This window comes from Vulpes lagopus, chromosome 7 (genome assembly GCF_018345385.1).
Source record: "Vulpes lagopus strain Blue_001 chromosome 7, ASM1834538v1, whole genome shotgun sequence".
Lineage (NCBI taxonomy): Eukaryota > Metazoa > Chordata > Mammalia > Carnivora > Canidae > Vulpes > Vulpes lagopus.
The window spans coordinates 23,020,311-23,038,678 of NC_054830.1; the positions used below are offsets into that span (position 1 = coordinate 23,020,311).

The 18,368-nt window shown below is 44.0% G+C and overlaps 1 protein-coding gene across 3 annotated transcripts in view; it reads left to right on the forward strand.

The window, feature by feature from the left end:
- The window catches only part of CACNA2D3 (calcium voltage-gated channel auxiliary subunit alpha2delta 3), an 833,484-nt gene that overhangs the window by 742,646 nt on the left and 72,470 nt on the right, over window positions 1–18,368 (forward strand). For all 3 annotated transcript variants that reach the window (XM_041762548.1, XM_041762549.1, XM_041762550.1), the window contains 4 exons: window positions 2,826–2,887; window positions 3,893–3,937; window positions 12,500–12,562; window positions 15,573–15,643. In XM_041762548.1, the coding sequence (XP_041618482.1) occupies window positions 2,826–2,887; window positions 3,893–3,937; window positions 12,500–12,562; window positions 15,573–15,643 (241 nt within the window). The remainder of the gene's footprint in view (window positions 1–2,825; window positions 2,888–3,892; window positions 3,938–12,499; window positions 12,563–15,572; window positions 15,644–18,368) is intronic.

The window sequence follows — 18,368 nt, forward strand, 5'->3', positions numbered from 1 at the left end:
GAGCGAGGAAAGCCGTGTCTAGTTTAGGGCATCAGGAGCAGGGAGGGGACGCAGCCTGCTGGAGGGGGATCAGAGAGAAGCAGCCCGCATGATTAATGGGACAGAGGGGCTGACTCAGGAGGAAAGATTAAAGCACTCTGAGGAGCTGGGGTACAAGCTGAAAGGGGCAGATGATAGCAGGCTTCAGGAATGTGAGATGGATAAACACCCAGGAGGGAGCAGCAAGCTTCATTAGGGAGGTAAAAATTGGGGGGTGGGAGTGCTCCATCAAAGAATGGAAGGGGTTCTCAGAAAGGGCATGGGCTGCTGATGGGGAACTCAGGTAATGATAGGTGGGCCAGGGGCAACTCGGGGCTGTTGGAAAAAGAAACACCATGGAAAGGCCACTGTGGGGTGTTGCTTTCAGGAAACCCTCTGCTTTATCCTTTAGCACCTGGAAGCCTGCCATGGCTATTGACCATGTCCCTCAGAAGTGCCCTTAGAGTTACTCTGACTGCCACCCTGGGAAGAACTGGCTGGGGAACAATGTAGGGGGAAAGCTGCACAGAGAAAATACACAAAAGACGAGAGACAAGCTCATTTCCACCCTCCTCCTAGATACCAATGAGTGGATGTCACAACTTGAGGCCCTCTGTCCTGAAGTCAGCTTTTTGCCATCCCTCCCTGTCTTTGGTAGAACCAGAGATATTCATTCCAAGCCACTTCTTGAGGGAAGGCTCTCACCTCTGCCAGCTGGGGGATCTGAGCAAAACCCAGCCTACACCCTGGTCTGTAGCTTCCCCCATTGGCTCATCCCCAACAAGGATACAGCCTGTCAGGTGTTTTGGAAGATAAGAAGTATTTGAATCCACAGCAAACAGCCTTCAGCCTCCAAAATCAGGTTCCTTCAGGTAATCTCTGAAATTTTCTCCAGGGCTAGGAAGAGCAGCTTGTGTCATAGTCTGACAAAAAGGTCCATGTTGTGGCAGGTCCTCGACAGCCAGTTAACCAGGGCCTTTGGAACAGCCATGCTCAACCCTGGCTGCGCATTAGATTCACTAGGGGCTATTTTTCAACTCCCCGTGCCTAGACACCACTCCCAGGAGTTCTGATTTAAATGGTCTAGGTGTGGAGGGGGAAGGCAACCAGGCATCAGTACTTTTTTTAAAGTTCCCCAGGTGGCTCTTATATGTGGAGAGTTGACCCTGAAAAACTTCTATTTGGGGGTGATTATAGTTCATGTTTATGTTTCTCCTCTTTCTCTAGAACTACTGACTGTAATATAACCTGAAAGTTTTCTTAAAAGCAAGCATTTACCGATGGGCCATCTGTGTGCTCAGCATCTTGCTAGGGGCAGGGATCCAGTGAGGAGGAAGAACAGGTGCCTGCCCTTGGAGAGCTTATGATCTGGAGGATGGAGGACACTTTGAGCAAAGCAGGACGAATCCAGAGTGCTGAAATGGTGCATTTCAGAGACTTCCAATCCTGCATATGGCAGCCAGGCTTAGGTCTAGCCCTATCCTAGGGTTTGACATGCTGAGTCCAAAGGTAGAAGATGAGTCCCTCCCAGTGTACGTAACCCAGTCAACCTTGAATCTCAGGGCTTGCTTCAATAATTCTTCTAGGAAGGAGGAATGCACTTGACAGTTTTAAGAGTAACAGCCTCTAGGAATCTTCCACTTCCTGAAGTCAGCATGGCAATGATTACCTGAGTGGGGGATCAAACATGGCGACATGCAAGATCTTAAGAGTCTTGAGTGAACTTTTTTTTTCATAATTGTGTATTTCCTTTGGTGGGAATTATTATTTCAGTTGAAGTTACTTTAGGTATTTAAGTAAAAGAAAAAGTGTGGAAAGATAGCTAACAATACCGGTGGTGTGCAGATGTGGCCAAAATTGGTGAGGTTGTGTGCAACGGACTGAGGTTTGCAAAACTGCCCTGGGATAAATGGCGTCCCGTGTGGGGTCCAGTGTTTCCAGCCCAGAATCTCACTCTGTCTTTCCAGACTCCTCTAACATCTTCTCACCATGTGATGAGCTTTTTGCTCTGCCTTGAGCACTTTCCGAAATGGTTTCAAGCATTACATCATTTTGGCTTCACAGAGAGAAACAGCATGAGCTTGTTCGTGTCCTCGTTCTAAGGTTCCACCAAATGCTACGTCCCCAAATTTCAAGTCACTTTCTTAACTTCTTCTTTCTGTATGTTTTCGTCACTAGAGGAACTGTTGCTCGAGGGATCCTTTCATGGCCAAACAGAACTGCATAATTCCCTCAAAGTTCCTGGGGAGGGAAAATCATCATCATTGAGATGTGGATACTGGGGGCCAGTTTAACCAAGTCACATCATAATAAAGTGACTCACTTCCAAACACCAGCCTCATGACAAGTGCTTTCCAAATGTTATATCTCAAAAACACATGCATGGTATACATTTTAGACATGCAAGTTCATACGGTAATAACTGTAACAAGAACTCTGAAGATGCAGTGGTTTTCTAAATTTGCTGTCTTTTCTTCATTCCTGTTTTTAGCCTGGGTTGGGGAGGGGAGTGACCACAAGTGTATGAGTTTTAGAAACACACAGGTCACATGGCTCCAAAGAGTCACCTGCACTGTGCTCACTTTGCTCTATGTCAAAAGTTCTGTGAGTATAATTAACCTTGAGAATTCCTTACCTGAAAGATAAAATGTCGTGCTTGTAGACTTCACTGTAAGTTTAGTTTTTAAGCGTTCTTATCTGATATGCTTGCATCAGCTTCTTGCCGTGACAGATGATTTTCAATGATAATCTTAAATAATTGTGTGAAGGAATCTCTAATGCCTTGTTTTATTTATAATTTGTCCCAGCTGTAGGCATTCAGATGAAACTTGAATTTTTCCAGAGGAAGTTCTGGACTGCCAGCAGACAGGTAAGTTATAATCAGTGTATTGAAGCATTAGCGGCACTGTTATTATACAGGTGTTCACATTTGGGTACCCGGAGCCTAAAAGTGCCAGATTTCCGATGAATGTTTGTAAAATGAACTGCTGGCTGCTCAGATTACCTTTCATTTCACTGCAAAATAAAAGGTTGTCAGCATGTTAGACGCCACATGCTGGGAAAGCAGGCAATTTGCTCCTATAAACAGTTTTAATTGTGAAATCAAGAGAATGACCTTCCAAAGGAGAAGTTTTTCTTTTACCTGTTGGGGACTTTTGTGATTTTCCATAGTGACTTTTCTCTAATCTCGTGATGTCTGGTTGTTGATTTGTGAATTTCTTTATTTCACTTTTGAAGGCCTTTGCATAACTAGATCTGACTAAGCATGCATCTACCCTCTTTGACTAGAGGATTTCTCTGCCTCGGAGAATCTGGGAGCCTTCTTGCCTTGTACTGTGTTCTCTGTACTGAGCAGTCTTAGTGGTATTTGTTTAGTAATTTGTTAGAAATGGCAATTTTGCTCAATTCGAATTGTTGGAATGATATTTCTTAAATAAATGCTTAAATTAACACATTAGGAAACTATACACTAAGAAAACAGAGGGTTTTTTTTTTTAAAAAAAGCCATTAGGATCTATTAATTTAAAATTAAGTAACAGCACAGTTATACTTTTTATTACTCAAAGACTTGAGATCTTAAAAAGATATCAATATTGAATGTCAATGTAAATTAAAATAGACAAGATAAATTAAAATGAAAAAGAGCCAGTTACCTCCCAATAAATTGTCTTTTATATTACTCTTTGGAACTGGTATTGATCCTGGGGAAGGCAGACAAGACACATCTTAGAGCATTCCCTTTGGTTGAAATTTGGTATTTGCATAAAAGGCAAGGACTTCTTAAAGCTTGTCCTTGAATAATTAAGTGACAATCATAGCAGATGCTGGAATGTCCAAGTAACGCATTTCTCCTTGCTTTCACCTGACCCCACAGTGTGCCTCTCTGGATGGCAAATGCTCCATCAGCTGTGATGATGAGGTAAGACAGCTCCCTGGCCCTATTTCTGCCCTGGTCAAGGGGACCTGACAGGGGGTGCCTTCTCACAGAGGGAGTGCCACTGTACATACAGCCTGGTCTGACAGATTGCTCCTGACCGAGCTGCAAAAACCCAAGGAAACTTACTTACTTTCTTTCTTTCTTTCTTTCTTTCTTTCTTTCTTTCTTTCTTTCTTTCTTTCTCTTCCTTCCTTCCTTCCTTCCTTCCTTCCTTCCTTCCTTCCTTCCTTCCTTCCCTAATCAGCTAGTTTCTGAGAGCTGGAAAAATGTGCTTTAAATGTCCCACATAGGGTGGCTCAGTCAGTTAGGCATCTGACTCTTGATTTTTGGCTCAAGTCATGATCTCAGGATCAGTGGGGAGTCTATCTGAGATTCTCTCTCTCCCTCAGCCCTCCCCCTCCACTTACCTGCTCCCCTCCACCCACATTCTCTCTCTCTGTCTCTATCTCAAAATAAATAAATAAATATGCCATGGACAGCACTATTGGAATTTTGGCATTTTATAAGAAATAATACAAATTACTGCCCTTTGAAGTTCACATTATAGTTCTCAAAGCTTTTATCTCTTCTCATCCTGGTAACAACCCAATGAAATGGATAGGAATGCTCATACTGTTTGGCAGAGAGGGAAATGGAAAATGAGAGAAATTGAATGACTTGCTTAATTTCATGTAATAAATGAGCTAAAAATCTGAGGAGTTGAAAATCCAGAATTATTCATTCTGGTGTAATGCTCTCTCTCAGAACTCTACTCTTTCCTTCCCTTCCTTTTTATCTCTCTCCCACTCTGTCACTCTTTTGGGAAGAGGAATTTGAATCCCACACATGAGCAATAGAAGAAAAAAAATGTACCACTGTCCTAAGTCTACCCATCGGATTTATGTTTTCACAGTATTCAATCTCATACGTCCTCTGCCCCTCAATTCAGAGCAAGCAGGTGTGCAGGGGCCTTTTGTGGTGGCTCAGGTAGCCTTTCTTTCTCTGCATTAGTTAAAACATTAGTCAATACATGAATTGGAACTTATAAATAATCATGTTTATTGTCCTTCTGGTTACCACAGGGATTTGAGAAATCCCAACCAAATTTAGTTTCAACATAGAAAGCATAAATTAGAGGGGTGCCTGGGTTGCTTAGTTGGTTAAGTGGCCAACTCTTGATTTTTGGCTCAGGTCTTGATCTCAGGATCCTGGGTTGGAGCCCAACACTGGGCCCTGCACTCACCAGGGAGTCTGGTTGAGATTCTCTCTCTCTCTCTCTCTCTCTCTCCCTCCCTCTGCCCCTCTCCCCACTCATGTGTGTGCTTTCTCTCTCTAAAATAAATCTTTAAAAAAAGAAAGAATAAATGAGAAATATATTTCAAAAAAAGTAGGCAAAAACAAGGAGAGAAATATAAAAGGGAGTCCAGGTTGAAGTTAAAACACAAAATGCTCAGTCCGTAAAGATCATAATTTTTGTATGAGTCACTATCCAAAGAGTAAAAACCAATGAGCTTTTTAGCAGAATCCCAATTTTCTCAGACCACCAGATTAAAAATAATTTCCCCTTAGAAAAGAGCATTTTATGATCATTAACCTTTTCAGTAAGTTTGAGAATGCCATTCATAAAACAGCCAAGCAGCCTCAAACCTCTCTACCTTTGAGACATTGATTACATATTGGAGTACTCAGCTCAAGACAACACAGCCCAATGATAATACTGATTAATCAGTGTAATGAAGCCCTGTATGAAGCCCTCACTTGTATAATAGGTACAATTACTAATCCCAATTTACACCAAGAGATCTAAGGATAGTTCATTGGTTAGTTGGGTTAGTGTGGATGGTTGGTTGGCTGGTGGGATGGATGATGTTTTTGTATAGTTGATTGGTTGATTGGCTACTAGGTGATTGCATGGATAAACAGATGAATAGCTGGTTAAACAAGTTGATGAATAAAACCAGAAGCAGTAACTTTCCTATATCCATACTGCCTCTGTACATCTTCACATATAAAAGGAAGTGGAAATGGGTGCCACTTAGAAACAACCAGTATATATTTGTTGTTCAATGAATATTTTCACAGGTGATATGTAGCATAGGGGTTAAAGGACCAGCATATGAAGTTAGAATAACTAGCTTCAAATTGTGACTCTGACAGCCATATGACCTTGAGCAAGTTTCTGAACATCTCTGTGGGGTTAAGAATACCTGCCTCACAGGATAATGGTGAGGAATGAATGAGATAATATATTTAAAAATGCATGGCACAGCTCCTGGCAAACAGGTCAGCTATAAGCCAAAAATGTCTGCAGACTTTTTCTTCCCTCAGAGTTAGTGGTCTGAATCTCAGACAGCAATGGCATATGCACTCTGGGCACATCTGCAGTCTCCCCCAGGTATAGCAAGCACAAAATGCATGCTCTCCTCACTGCCGAATGATCATCAGTGATCATTGGGATAAGCCCCCATAGAAATGTCACAGAAACGTTTACAGGCTTGGAAAATTAAGCATTGAGTTTGCTATATTTTCTGAGCTTGATCTGATGCTCAAATGTTCTCCTATTGCCCTGTGAAATGATTGTTCATTTCCCATTTCAACTCTAAGTTTGGCTTCAGGCAACTGGTTGACATAGTTTAAAATGAAAATGTGAGTCCTGGGCAGCCCGGGTGGCTCAGCGGTTTAGCGCCACCTTCAGCCCAGGGTGTGATCCTGGGGACCCGGGATGGAGTCCTACGTCGGTTCCCTGCATGGAGCCTGCTTCTCCCTCTGCCTGTGTCTCTGCCTCTTTCTCTGTTTCTCATGAATAAATAAATAAAAATCTTTATAAAAAAAAAAAAGGAAATGCCAGTCCTGTCTTCCCAACCAAGCCCCTTCCCACCCTTTCAGCACACCCTTTCTGTGTGTCATTTTCTTTTCATGACTTTTAATTAAGCCTTTGAGACCGTGTCCCACCTTCTCCCCCAACTGCCCTCCAGTGATCAGGGCCCCATTAAAAACAGCTGTGAGGGCTCATTAAGTTCACATGCTCTGGCTTCTCCTCTGTGCTGAAGAACTGGCCCAACTCCCTCAGACTTATAAGACATGCTTTGCATTGGACCCATTCCAGCCCCTCTGTGTCCCCCATCAGTGGATTCCCTGGGCCCTGGCTGGAGTGCCCTGGGCTGCTGGGTGGAGTCAGTATGGCCAGATGTCTTCCCATCTTGAAGAGTATACATCTCGGGTTGGCCCAGGCAGTGCCTGAGCTATGTGACTTGGGGGGGCCTGGCAGTGGGCCTGATTGAAGGCTTTTAAGGAACTCCATTCTGTCCAGTCAACTTCAGAGCTCCAGAAGCAACACTTAAGACACTTATTCCCTCAAAGCATGTTTACTGAGCCCTTATGTGCCTGCTAGCTGCTGACCCCTGGGGATTTGATCCGAAGTAGACTTAGAAATGGCTCCTTTCCTACTGGAACAAATCAGTTGGCTGGGGAGATAAGCTTTTGTGATTATCAGCTGTGATAAGTTCTGTGAATTAAACAAACAAACACAGGACAGTCAGGAAGGCTTCCCTAGGGAGGCAACTTGGAAGTCAACTGAAGAGGGAGAAGGAGATGACATTGAAGACAGTGCTTGAAGCATGAGAAGAGCTTCTCTCACAAGGAACACTTACATGTGAGGCACTGAGGATGGTGGCCACGGTCACTGCATCTATGGACACATGGTTGGCATTCAGATGGAGATGGAGAAGGAAAGCCGTGCCCACGGCACTATTGTCTCTCACTCTCATTTCCTTCTCCTGCTCACCTTTCCAACAGCCACCATCTCCTGATGAGAGCACCACAATTTTGCAAAGAGCAGAAGATGAGGAAGTTTTCTTCTCTGGGGGCATTTGGAGGAGCTGTTTGAGGGCAATGAATGTATCTAAAACCTCATATTCAATTGAAGCTGCCACCCTCACTTGTTCCAAAGGAATCAAGATTAATAATCATGACTAGACTTTGTCTATTTGTGTTAAGATTTTATTTATTTATCCATGAGAGACATAGAGAGGCAGAGACATAGGCAGAGGGAGAAGCAGGCTTCCTGCAGGGAGCCTGATGTGGGGAGCCTGATCCGGAGAGCCTGATGTGGGACTTGATCCCGGGACCCCAGGACCATAACCTGAGCCAGAGGCAGACGCTTAACCACTGAGCCACCCACATGCCCCATGACTAGACTTTGTAAGTCCTTATAGGCATTTCCTCTGGAATCTGAAGGATAGACTAGGGGAGGGCTAAATCTAAACAACCTGGTGCCTCCATCTCTGGAACCACTTAGCCCAGTCAGGAGGGGGTTTGAGCATCAGTGCAACAGCTATTGAGTGCAAGGGCACCACACTTCTTGCTAAAATAACCACTTTGCTGCAAATTTTCTCAAAGACAGTGCCTTGATATGCTAGTTGACCAATGATGAGTGGACACATCATGTGGTGTAAAGTAAGGGTCCATCTGTTCCACAAATATTAGGATTGAAGTTGTAAGAGCTGGAGGAAAGTAGGAAGGAGTGGTACCCTTGTGTGCCTGCAATGCAGAGACCCAGGCCCCACCCTGGGACTGGAAGAACCAGTCCTCCTCCACTCTATCTCTGTCTCTCCCTCACTCCTCACAAGTGAAAACAACAGGTGGAATGATACCGGGCTTCTAAGTGACTTGTTTCAAATCATTCCTCAGCCTGCACCAGTCAAAACAAACAGAAGGCATCCCATGAAAGAAATGGCAAAACAGAAAGCAAAAAAGTTCAGCCAACCTGCCTGCCCAATCTCTTGCTATGAACTATGAAACAACATCCCTTTCCGAGGAACTCTAAATTTGTAGCATCAGGGTATTTATAAAGATGGCACATAGTAGGTGCTCAGTGAACATTGTTTGCTGAGTGGATGTAAGCACAGGTTCTTTGAGGACTTACTATGCTCTGTGCACCTTACACTGTGCTCAGCACCCTGCAGTCATCCACCCATTGAATCTTCCTCATGACCCTATCAGAGCTGTTGCTAGCTGCACCTTTCAGTGAAGAAAACCGAGACACTGTTAAAAGACTTGGCTCAAGGTCACACTGTTAGCAATTGTCAGAGCCTCTGATTCTGAAGCAGGTATGTCAGTCTCAGAGCTAAACCATCTTCCTGGTAACACAAGCCCCGTGCAGTGTTTCTCACTCCCAAGTACCTTCCCTCCCTGGCTCTTGTTACTACCTGTCTGTGACTGCCCAATTCCCACGGCCCGGCCATGGGCTCTAACCTCAGAGATCTACCCAATCTGCCTTAGGGATGGGAATCAAACTTCTCTGAGCAATCTTGAATTTACCCAATAGTTGAAGAAAGATTTTTTTTTTTTTTAATCAAGTTCTCTCTGCCTTTGCATTTTTTTCAAACAGCCTCATCCCTACCTATGTTATCAAGGGTAGCTGTGGAGTAGGCATCTATAATACCTATCAAAATTTACAGCTCCTCCAAGCCCTTTGCCTGTCTGTCCCCCCTTAGGACAGGGCAGTAAGTGGACATCTTCCAAGGTGGTTGACTTAATTTGGGGAGAAAGTGGCATAGGAAGGGAACTGAGAAAATATCTCCTCTGTTTTCTTTTACTGGGAGGGGAGGTAGAGTATGGAGAAGACAGCTGCATGGTATTTGTTGTAAAGACAGATAAAAAAAACAATTGATCAGACTGGAATCTGGCAATTCTGTCCAGACCATCCCATAACCCGGTGTATTCTGCTCACCTAACTCCATTGGCTTACTCACCTCCACTGCACTTGCCAGTAATTTAATCCAAGCTCTTGTTGGCAGGGAGGTTTGTTCAGGAAATCATCAGGGTCACTAAATTTACCTAATAAAACAGTATTGCCAAAAGTGTCATTTGAAAAACCAAATGACACTTTCAGATTCAGTAACCCAGGTGTCCATCAATGATACAGCATCCTTGATTTTGACCTTGGTATTCTCAATGATTTGTAAATCACGATGCTGGCAGTTATCTGCTTCTTGCTTGATAGGGTAACCAAGTCTTTTTATAATCAGTGTAAACTTGAAATTCAAAACTATCCATAAATAAGCATGGTACAGCATCTCTTCTGCCACCAAGTTCCTGTCATGGAATCCTAATTTAAGAGGGAGTTAGGGAATGGAGAAGTGAATTAAAAAAAAAAAAAAAACATGTTAAATGGAAACATAGCCCAAAAAGTAAATGCCAATTGGTACTCGGTATAGAGAAACAAATGCTATATTCCTTAGTCCGAGCAAAATCTGAAGTATTTTTGGAGAAAGTGGAAGCTTAGGCATATAATACTTCAGAAGCCTTGACTGGCCCTCCTGTTCCTCTTCCCATCATTTCTGGTAGGATGTTGACTAATCTGATCCACATGACTGGATCACTAGTCTGTGTTTAGACTATAGCCTAGCACAACTCTATGAGATTGCTCTGGGAATTCCTAATGGGCCAGTGTCTTATCCTGTGATTGGAGATGATCTCCAACATCACTTTCATGGACTTTATGGAATCTTCCCTCTTTCTCAAGATTTTCAGTTGACTTTTTAGTCTATTTGCCTTGTACTTGCTTTATGTTATCCAGTATATACAACATTAGACATAGAGATAATGACCAAATATACAGGTCTAATGGCAACGGTACTAATTGGCTAGGCATGTTTGAGTAGGAACTGATTTTATAGTAAGGGATGAAGGTGGGTGTGATGACTTTTGATTCTCTCTACAACTGGGAGGATTTAGTCAATATCCAAATGTGGAGGTCACTTCTGTATTTGTGTATTTATTGATTGAATGGAGGTTAACCTTCCTTTGCTTCAGTGTCTATATCTACAAAACGAGATTCATGACATTGAAGTAAGCAAAGATATGGATTTGTCTAACATGACCCAGTGTAGGCTGGGTTAAAACTCATAGGAATACCAATGTAATCGAAAGCATTGCTATCCTGTCCTAGAAAACTTTCTGCAGTGATAGAAATGTCCACAAATATAATCACCAGCTTAAGGTAGAGCAGAGCAGTTGAAATGTGACTAGTGTATCTAAAGAACTAGATTTTTTTTTATTTTATTGAATTTTAATTCACATAAAATTGAATTTAAACCTGCAGGTACTTAGTGGCTACCACAGTAGACAGCACAGCTCTATGGGATTACATTCATAATGCTGTCTCCTAAAAGTGGAGAAAGTTGGTCAAGACTATCATCCAGCAGGGCCCAGGTAGTATCCTTACAGCTAAGAGCTTCTTCAAATAGAGTGGAACCAGGTTACCTAAGTCATTCACTCTGGCTCCTCTGGATAATTGAGACAAATCCTATTACTCACCAAAGCAGCCAACTCTTTTATAAAAGGTGACAGCAAGGCTTTTAATTTTCTGCTGATTCTCCACCACTACCTAGTAATAAAGAATGAATCTTTCGGACCAACTCATTGCTGGACTTTTGTGTCTAACTAAAACCACTCCACGGATAGGTCAACGTCCCAGAAAACAGCCATGCGGTGGCCTGGAGCTAGGGGGAATTTAGCTCAGGGTAAAGATATGTTACAAATTAAATGTTGCAGTCGGTATGGAAAAGCTGCAATAAATAGAAACTGAGTTACATCAAGGATGGAATTAAACCTTAAGTTTAAACTCCACAGCACTGTAATTAAAACTTAGCCTGTAGCAAATCATTCACTTGAGATTAAAGTAGTGTGGGGAAGCAGAGGTTTGGGTTTACCTTGCTTTCTACAATTTATAAGTCTGAGCTACCAAAAGCTAACAGCCCTGCCCCCAAATCCAGCTCCCAATTAAAAACACAGTTTGAAAACCTTTAGGAGACCTGAGGGGCCCCTTTAACAGAAGTCTGCCCCTTCCCCCCTGCCTAAGTCTATGAACAAATTAAAAAATATTACCTGGTCCCCTGATGGTCTTCTGAGCTGACACAGTGTTTTCATTAATACATCATTAGGGTAATGACATTGTGCTGGCGTTTTGCTTTCAAAACAGCCTGCACTTCAACCACTACGAATACAGACTCCAAGCCTGTGAGCACTGTTCCTGGGAATAGTCTTCAGGTCATAGAAAGGGAAAAAAAAGAGAGAGAGAGAGAGAAACAAAAACCAAGGAAGACCAACTGTAATTATTTTTTTAAATTTTTATTTATTTATCCATGAGAGACACAGAGAGAGAGAGTCAGAAACATAGACATAGGGAGAAGCAGGCTGAGCAGGTTGCCCAGTGCGGGACTCGATCCTGGGACCCCAGGATCATGACCTGAACTGAAGGCAAACGCTTAACCACTGAGCAACCCAGGCGTCCCTGTAATTAAGTTTTTAATGTGTATTCTCTTTATCCTAATCTGAGATGTTCAAGGCTTGCTTAATGTTTTGTTTTTGTTTGTCAGTTTGGCAAAGTAAACACTGGGGTCAGCGTAACCATGGCCTTAACTCCTAGAGCCAGCAAGCATTTCCAATTCCCCCAAAAACAACCTCAAGTAGGTTTCTCTCAGGTTGCAAGTACGTCATTTTGTGTAAAAGCAGTCTGAGGACCCAAAGTTAAAACTCTGGTATATTTTTTTAATTTTCTAGACTGTGAACTGTTACCTCATAGACAATAATGGGTTTATTCTGGTGTCTGAAGACTACACACAGGTGAGTGAGAAATTTCTACCAGCTCTGAGTAAGGAGCTCATGATGTGCTTGGGGTAAGGGGGAGCAAAGGATGGTGTTAAAACCTTGAGACAATGATCTATATTTAAGAGGTAATACCAGGAGATTATAAAACCTTATTTCTATCCCTCTAAAAATGTCACAGCCTACTTCTCAGCAGGCCCCAAAGAGTTTTTACCTCCCAGTTGGGGGGTGGGGGCAGAGCCCAGGGTCTGCTTTCTCGCTCATAAAATGTTCAATTTATAGAACTCTTTGCCTCAAGGATAGAGGTGCTTTAAAGAGTTTGGGAAATTTTAAGGAGATTTCCTTCTTTTGATATTTAGATACTTTTCCATATATGAATATATATATATACATATATATATATATTTGACACATACACGTATATATGTATATATATATACACACACATATATATATATACACACATACATATTTATGTATTCCAACTTTATTATTCTTTATGGCTCCTTTCTAGTTGTTGCTTTTTAAAAGTCAGCTACCTGAGTTCAGGGATTAACTTGAGCTCTCAACACTGAGGGACAAGGATCCAGAAAGAGGCAAAGAATGTTCTTCATTTGACTGAGCCTTGTGGGGTGTGGGACAGGAGGGAAAGAGATGGGAAGAAACCAAGCAGTGGGGCTGAGCACAGAAATCTCCACTATGCTTGGAAAACAAAATAAGAGTTCAAACCAATAGTATTGGCAGAGAGAAAACAGGTTTCTCCTTTAAAACTTTGTGCATAGAAAACCTTTTCTGCAATTTGAAATTAAATTAGCATATTCAAAGAAGGTAAAATACAGATGTGTTTAGCAGTGTGACATGACAAAGTAACAGTAGAGAAGGAGGTGCATGGTCTCTGGTACCCCTCTTCCTTCCCTGGTGTAGGGGGTGGTGGGCCTATCATGTGACCTGCCTGAGCCTCCTGGCAGGCTCTGTAAATGGAGGATGGCGGAGGACCATTTTATAATGAAGTCCCATTTAAATCACTTGAAATTCTTCAGCAGTCAGCAGTACGATAGGCCTATTAATGCCAAATAAATTAGTTAATTGTCCTTAAGTCCCTAAGGAGTCTGAGCTTAATGCCTTGTTAATTTATCAACACTGGCTCCAGGTCACATGTGGAATCGTGCTTCAGTTTTCCTTCTTATCCATGAAAACGTTGTGGGATTCTTAAATGCACCTGTGATGGGTGAAAAAAATTCAGTCAGGAATCAAACTGCCCACACCCTGTCTCCTCGGACACTGAGCACCGCCGGACATGGGACAGTTGGTAAAGATTAGGTCCGAGTGGGCCCATGAAGCGAGGCCAGTCTGAGAGCAGGAGAGCCCAGGGGTCCCTGATAACATGTCTGTGTGGCTGGGAGAAGAAACCCCGACATCCAAGAGTCAGTGGAGCAGGAACCCAAGTTAACCACCTGTGAGGAGGAGCCCTGCCCCCTGCCGTGACGGTGGAGGGCTGAGATAGGAACCTGGTCCCAAGGTGGGGAGGAAGGGCATGTGGACACCTTGCAGTGGTGAGTTCTCCACTAGCCAGCAGCATAAACCATTCGTTCCCAGCCAGGACTGGTGTGCATGCGGCGCTGCTCCCAGCCGAGCTCCCCGGGTGCAGGCCTGCAGTGCGGCCCAGGAGCCTGCCGGCCTGCTCTGCCCCAGCTTGTTCCGTGTTGTCTGCTTTCCTGCACCCCAATTAGGATAATTCTTCTTCATCTAACAACCAGTTCCATTGACTCTGGCATATTTATACACACAAAATACAAACGTCCCAGCTCCCAGCGGCAGCACACACCCACAGCCTTTGCAAAAGGTTCCAGTTTCCCCTGGAATGAAATAGGCAATGCTCCACATTCAGCCAGTGAAATGTCATTTCCTTCTTCTTCCTCCTCTCTTTCTTGACTTTTTGGCAAAGTCCTTATATGCCTTTCTGCCTGAAAATTCCCAGGAGCGTGGTTGAAGTCACTCAGTGGTAATTTGAATCGGGATTTAGCTAATACAAAGCCTATGGAATTTATTAATTCAGGCTCTTAGAGTAATGCCCTCCACCCACCCACACATGAGCTATAAATCCTGCGAGCACCCACAGTAGACCTGGGGGCTCTCTACTGATCTACACCGGCTCAGTCCAGGGGGTTGGCAGAGGAAGGCTGTTGCCCCAAGCTCTGTTCTGCTGCATGGCATTCACCTTCCCCCAAAAGACCCTGATGCAAGCAGTTCCAAGAGACTAGAGGGATCCACCAGGATGTTAATCCTTCATCCCACCATTCAGAGTCTACAAATCTCAGCCAAGACCAAGATCTAGTCTGAGGCTCAAACATCAGCCTGGTGGTGGGGAAGGGGATGCTAGTTCCCAAATGCTCCCAAGACAGCCCCACAGATAAGGGTCAGCCTGGCCATGCTGCCCTTGAAGGGGCTGCACTCTGGACTGCCTTATTTGTCAACATAGTTAACTGCCCAGGGACAAAATTACGAGTAATCCTCAGAAAGTGATGGTGAGAAAGGATGTATTCTCAACAGCAGGAAATTTATAGGGCTGATGAAGAGAGCTGCTGTATTTCCCTAAACAGGTCATCCAGGAATTATAAACAATCCTTTTTATTACTGCCTAGGAAGCCCTTTCTAAGCCCATTCCTGTCTATGATGTAGTGTTTTAATCACAAGGGACTGAGCGCAGATTAATGCTTACCCCATCTGACCGTGTGCGCGTGCCCACACACGTGTGCACACGTTATGCAATGTGATGCGATGCCCCCCACCCCCGCCCCTGCCTTGTACCATGGAACATTCCCATCTGCCTACTAGTCTGCCCCTAATCCCATAACTTCTTCTGACTATTAAGACATTTTCCACTTTTATGTAACCGTGGTCCTGAAAACCTGCCTTTTGCTTCTGTCAGCACTGGAACGCACGCTGTGTCCATTTCTGATTCTTCTCTGGTGCTTGGGCACATAGTTTATCTCTGTGTCCTCTCGGGCTCTTCTTTTCTTCCCCGCAGACTGGAGACTTTTTTGGTGAGGTCGAGGGAGCTGTGATGAACAAACTGTTAACAATGGGCTCCTTTAAAAGGTAAGGATTTTATGGTCCCCTGCGCCCCCTGAAAAAAAGTTTGCCTAAATAAAATAAAACAAACCAAGGTCAAATAAAGCAAGCCCAGACTTGACCCCATGGCTGGTTTGTACTTGTGTTCATGCTCCAGAAGATCTTGCTGAAATTTGATGCCTCTTGCATGAGTGTTAAGAGTCACAGAAACTCAGCTCACAATGAGTTTCCTGTTCACCCAGCATAGGGTTTATTGGAGGCCAATATTGAAGTCAGAGCCTGCGCTGGGATGCAATTGTAGCAGTCTTGAGCAAGTGATGGCAAAGAAGTAGGAAACGTTTTCCCCTGGTTAAAAACGAGAAGTGTATTTTGCCTCACATTGGCGAACTGGGGAAGCTTGCTGGAAATCTGGAAATCGGGGATGAAAAGTGACATTTACAGACCTGTCGATATAATTTGAGAAAATCAAATGAAAGCTCTCAGAACCTGCTCCCAGATGGAGGGGAGTTTAAATCTGCTGCTAGAAGAAAACCCAGATGGTGCCAAATTCCAGTGGCAGTGGGTACTACTCACCTGGCCCTAAGTGAAGCTTGCGTATGACAGCTTCTGGGTGACCCCATGTCTCTCCTAGGCAGGCCAACCGTGCTCTTGGGGACACAAAAGTCTATGGGAAAAGCCATCCCCCTACTAGATCAGGATGTCAGTAATGTCCCCCCGCCACCTCACCGGGAACCAACATGTCACCCTTCCCTTGGCCTCCCAGGAAATGGCAGCCTTTGAAGTGGTGCTTTCGTGGGCACATTTGATGCTGTTAAGGACATAATAGCAGGCACTACAGAAGTGGACCTGGGCTCGCCTGTGAGAACCGCCGCCGGTGGGAAAGGCAGGCCGCTCGTTATGACTCCCTGCAGCTGAATGGCCAGGAAGTGTTAGCTCAGGAAATCGGACTTTTAAGCCAGTCCACAAGACCAACTGAGCGCTGTGCTGAAAGCAGGGAATTCAAAAATGATGACCCAATTTTTGAGATTCCATAGCTTGTTTGTGCCAGAAGGAGGAGAAAAAAGAAATGATATAAAAAACTGGCACTACTCCAGCACTTCTGCAATCTCTGACACACTCGCCTGCCCCCAGCCCGCCTGCAGCAGTGTGTTCAATTCCCTTTTTAAAATTCAAGTGCAGTTTTTTTTCCCCCTTTTTTGGCCAGGAGTCATTGTACACGTGCTTGAAAACTCCACTCGGAGCTGGGCTTGGGTTGCCATGGAGTTTTCCGTGACTTCTTAAAGCTTCCCAGGGCAGCTTCTGGATTGTCTGCTCCCCTGGTTGTTCCTATCTTTATGTGAATGTGTGCGTTTGTATTGTGTTCACTTGTTTTCGACTCAGTGGTGGGGGAAGACAAAAGATGAGAATAATCACACACGTGTTTCTCATTCGAAAGCATATTTTTCAACTTCTTTAACAAAATTTTTTTTTTCCTTTTTCCTCTTCGATACTCCTTTCAGCTTGGTGGGAGAAGGGAAAAGGTTGTAGTGGGATTTTAAATTCTCAGTCTTCTCCTTGATGTGAGTGAAGTGTGGTTGGCATGAATCTAGAACTTTCTTTTCCTAGGAGAGTAGCTAACATATTTGAGAAAAGGGAAGGACCAGGGACTTTACTCAAATCTAATAGCATCTGTTGTCATCTGGGAGTCGGCTGACAATGCTCACAGGCCTCTTCGAAGGGGCCCACATCAAGGCCACAAGAGCAATGAGAGTTTACATTTTGGAGTTGGATGGATTGAATTCAAATCCAGCCTGTGATGTTTACTAGCTGCGTGCCTTAGAATGAGTCAGGTTACCTCTCTAAACTTTGGTTTCCTTACGTGGAAAATGAAGGTGATAATTACAATTGCTTGCGCAGGCTGCTGTCAGACTTAATGAGATAATAATGAGCAGAAAGTTCGTACACGGTGCCTGGCATATATTAAAGGCTCAGTAATTGGTAGCTGCTGCTGTGATTTGTATTGTTGTGGATCTTTGCTCAGTTTTGGCTTTGCTTTCTGCTTGGCACCAGGTGGTGCTCCTTCTGCACTCTCACAACACGCAGCAGGCTTCCCATGGCAGATGCCTGGCGAGGGGGCCTCTGTGTTGGGGTTGTGCACTCCAAGCACAGGGGTGACAGTCCTTTCATTCAGAGAAGACCTGTATTTCAGGAGCACTGAGAGGCTGTGTAGCTGAAAGTACCTGGCAGTGCCCAGGGACAGAAGTCACCCCTGAACACAGGATGCCTGGAGGCTGAGTTGCTTTGGGGACCTGGATGAGCCCAGGTAGAGCTCAAGACGGGTTCCCTGCACTGACTCTTATTTTCTCTCCTCTCGGTGTCTTGGACAAGTGCCTGGATGTCACAAGGTTTCTTGATTTGATCTGCTTATATCCAGCTTTGAAAACTGAGTTCCATAGACAAGAACCCTACAAACCATCTTCTCCAGAAAGAGCTAACAGAGAACACCTCCCTTTGTCCATCTCCCTTTAGCTCTATCCCATGGTCCAGACTGGCTGCCTCTCTCTAAAACAAGATGATGCTTGTTTACGTGGCAGTGGACTCTTTCCGTTGATTGTCTGATCACTTACCTGGTGACCTGATGGTGGTTTTATTTTATTTATTTATTTTTAAAGATTTTATTTATTTATTCATGAGAGTCAGAGAGAGAGAAAGAGAGGCAGAGACACAGGCAGAGGGAGAAGCAGGCTCCATGCAGGGAGCCTGACGTGGGACT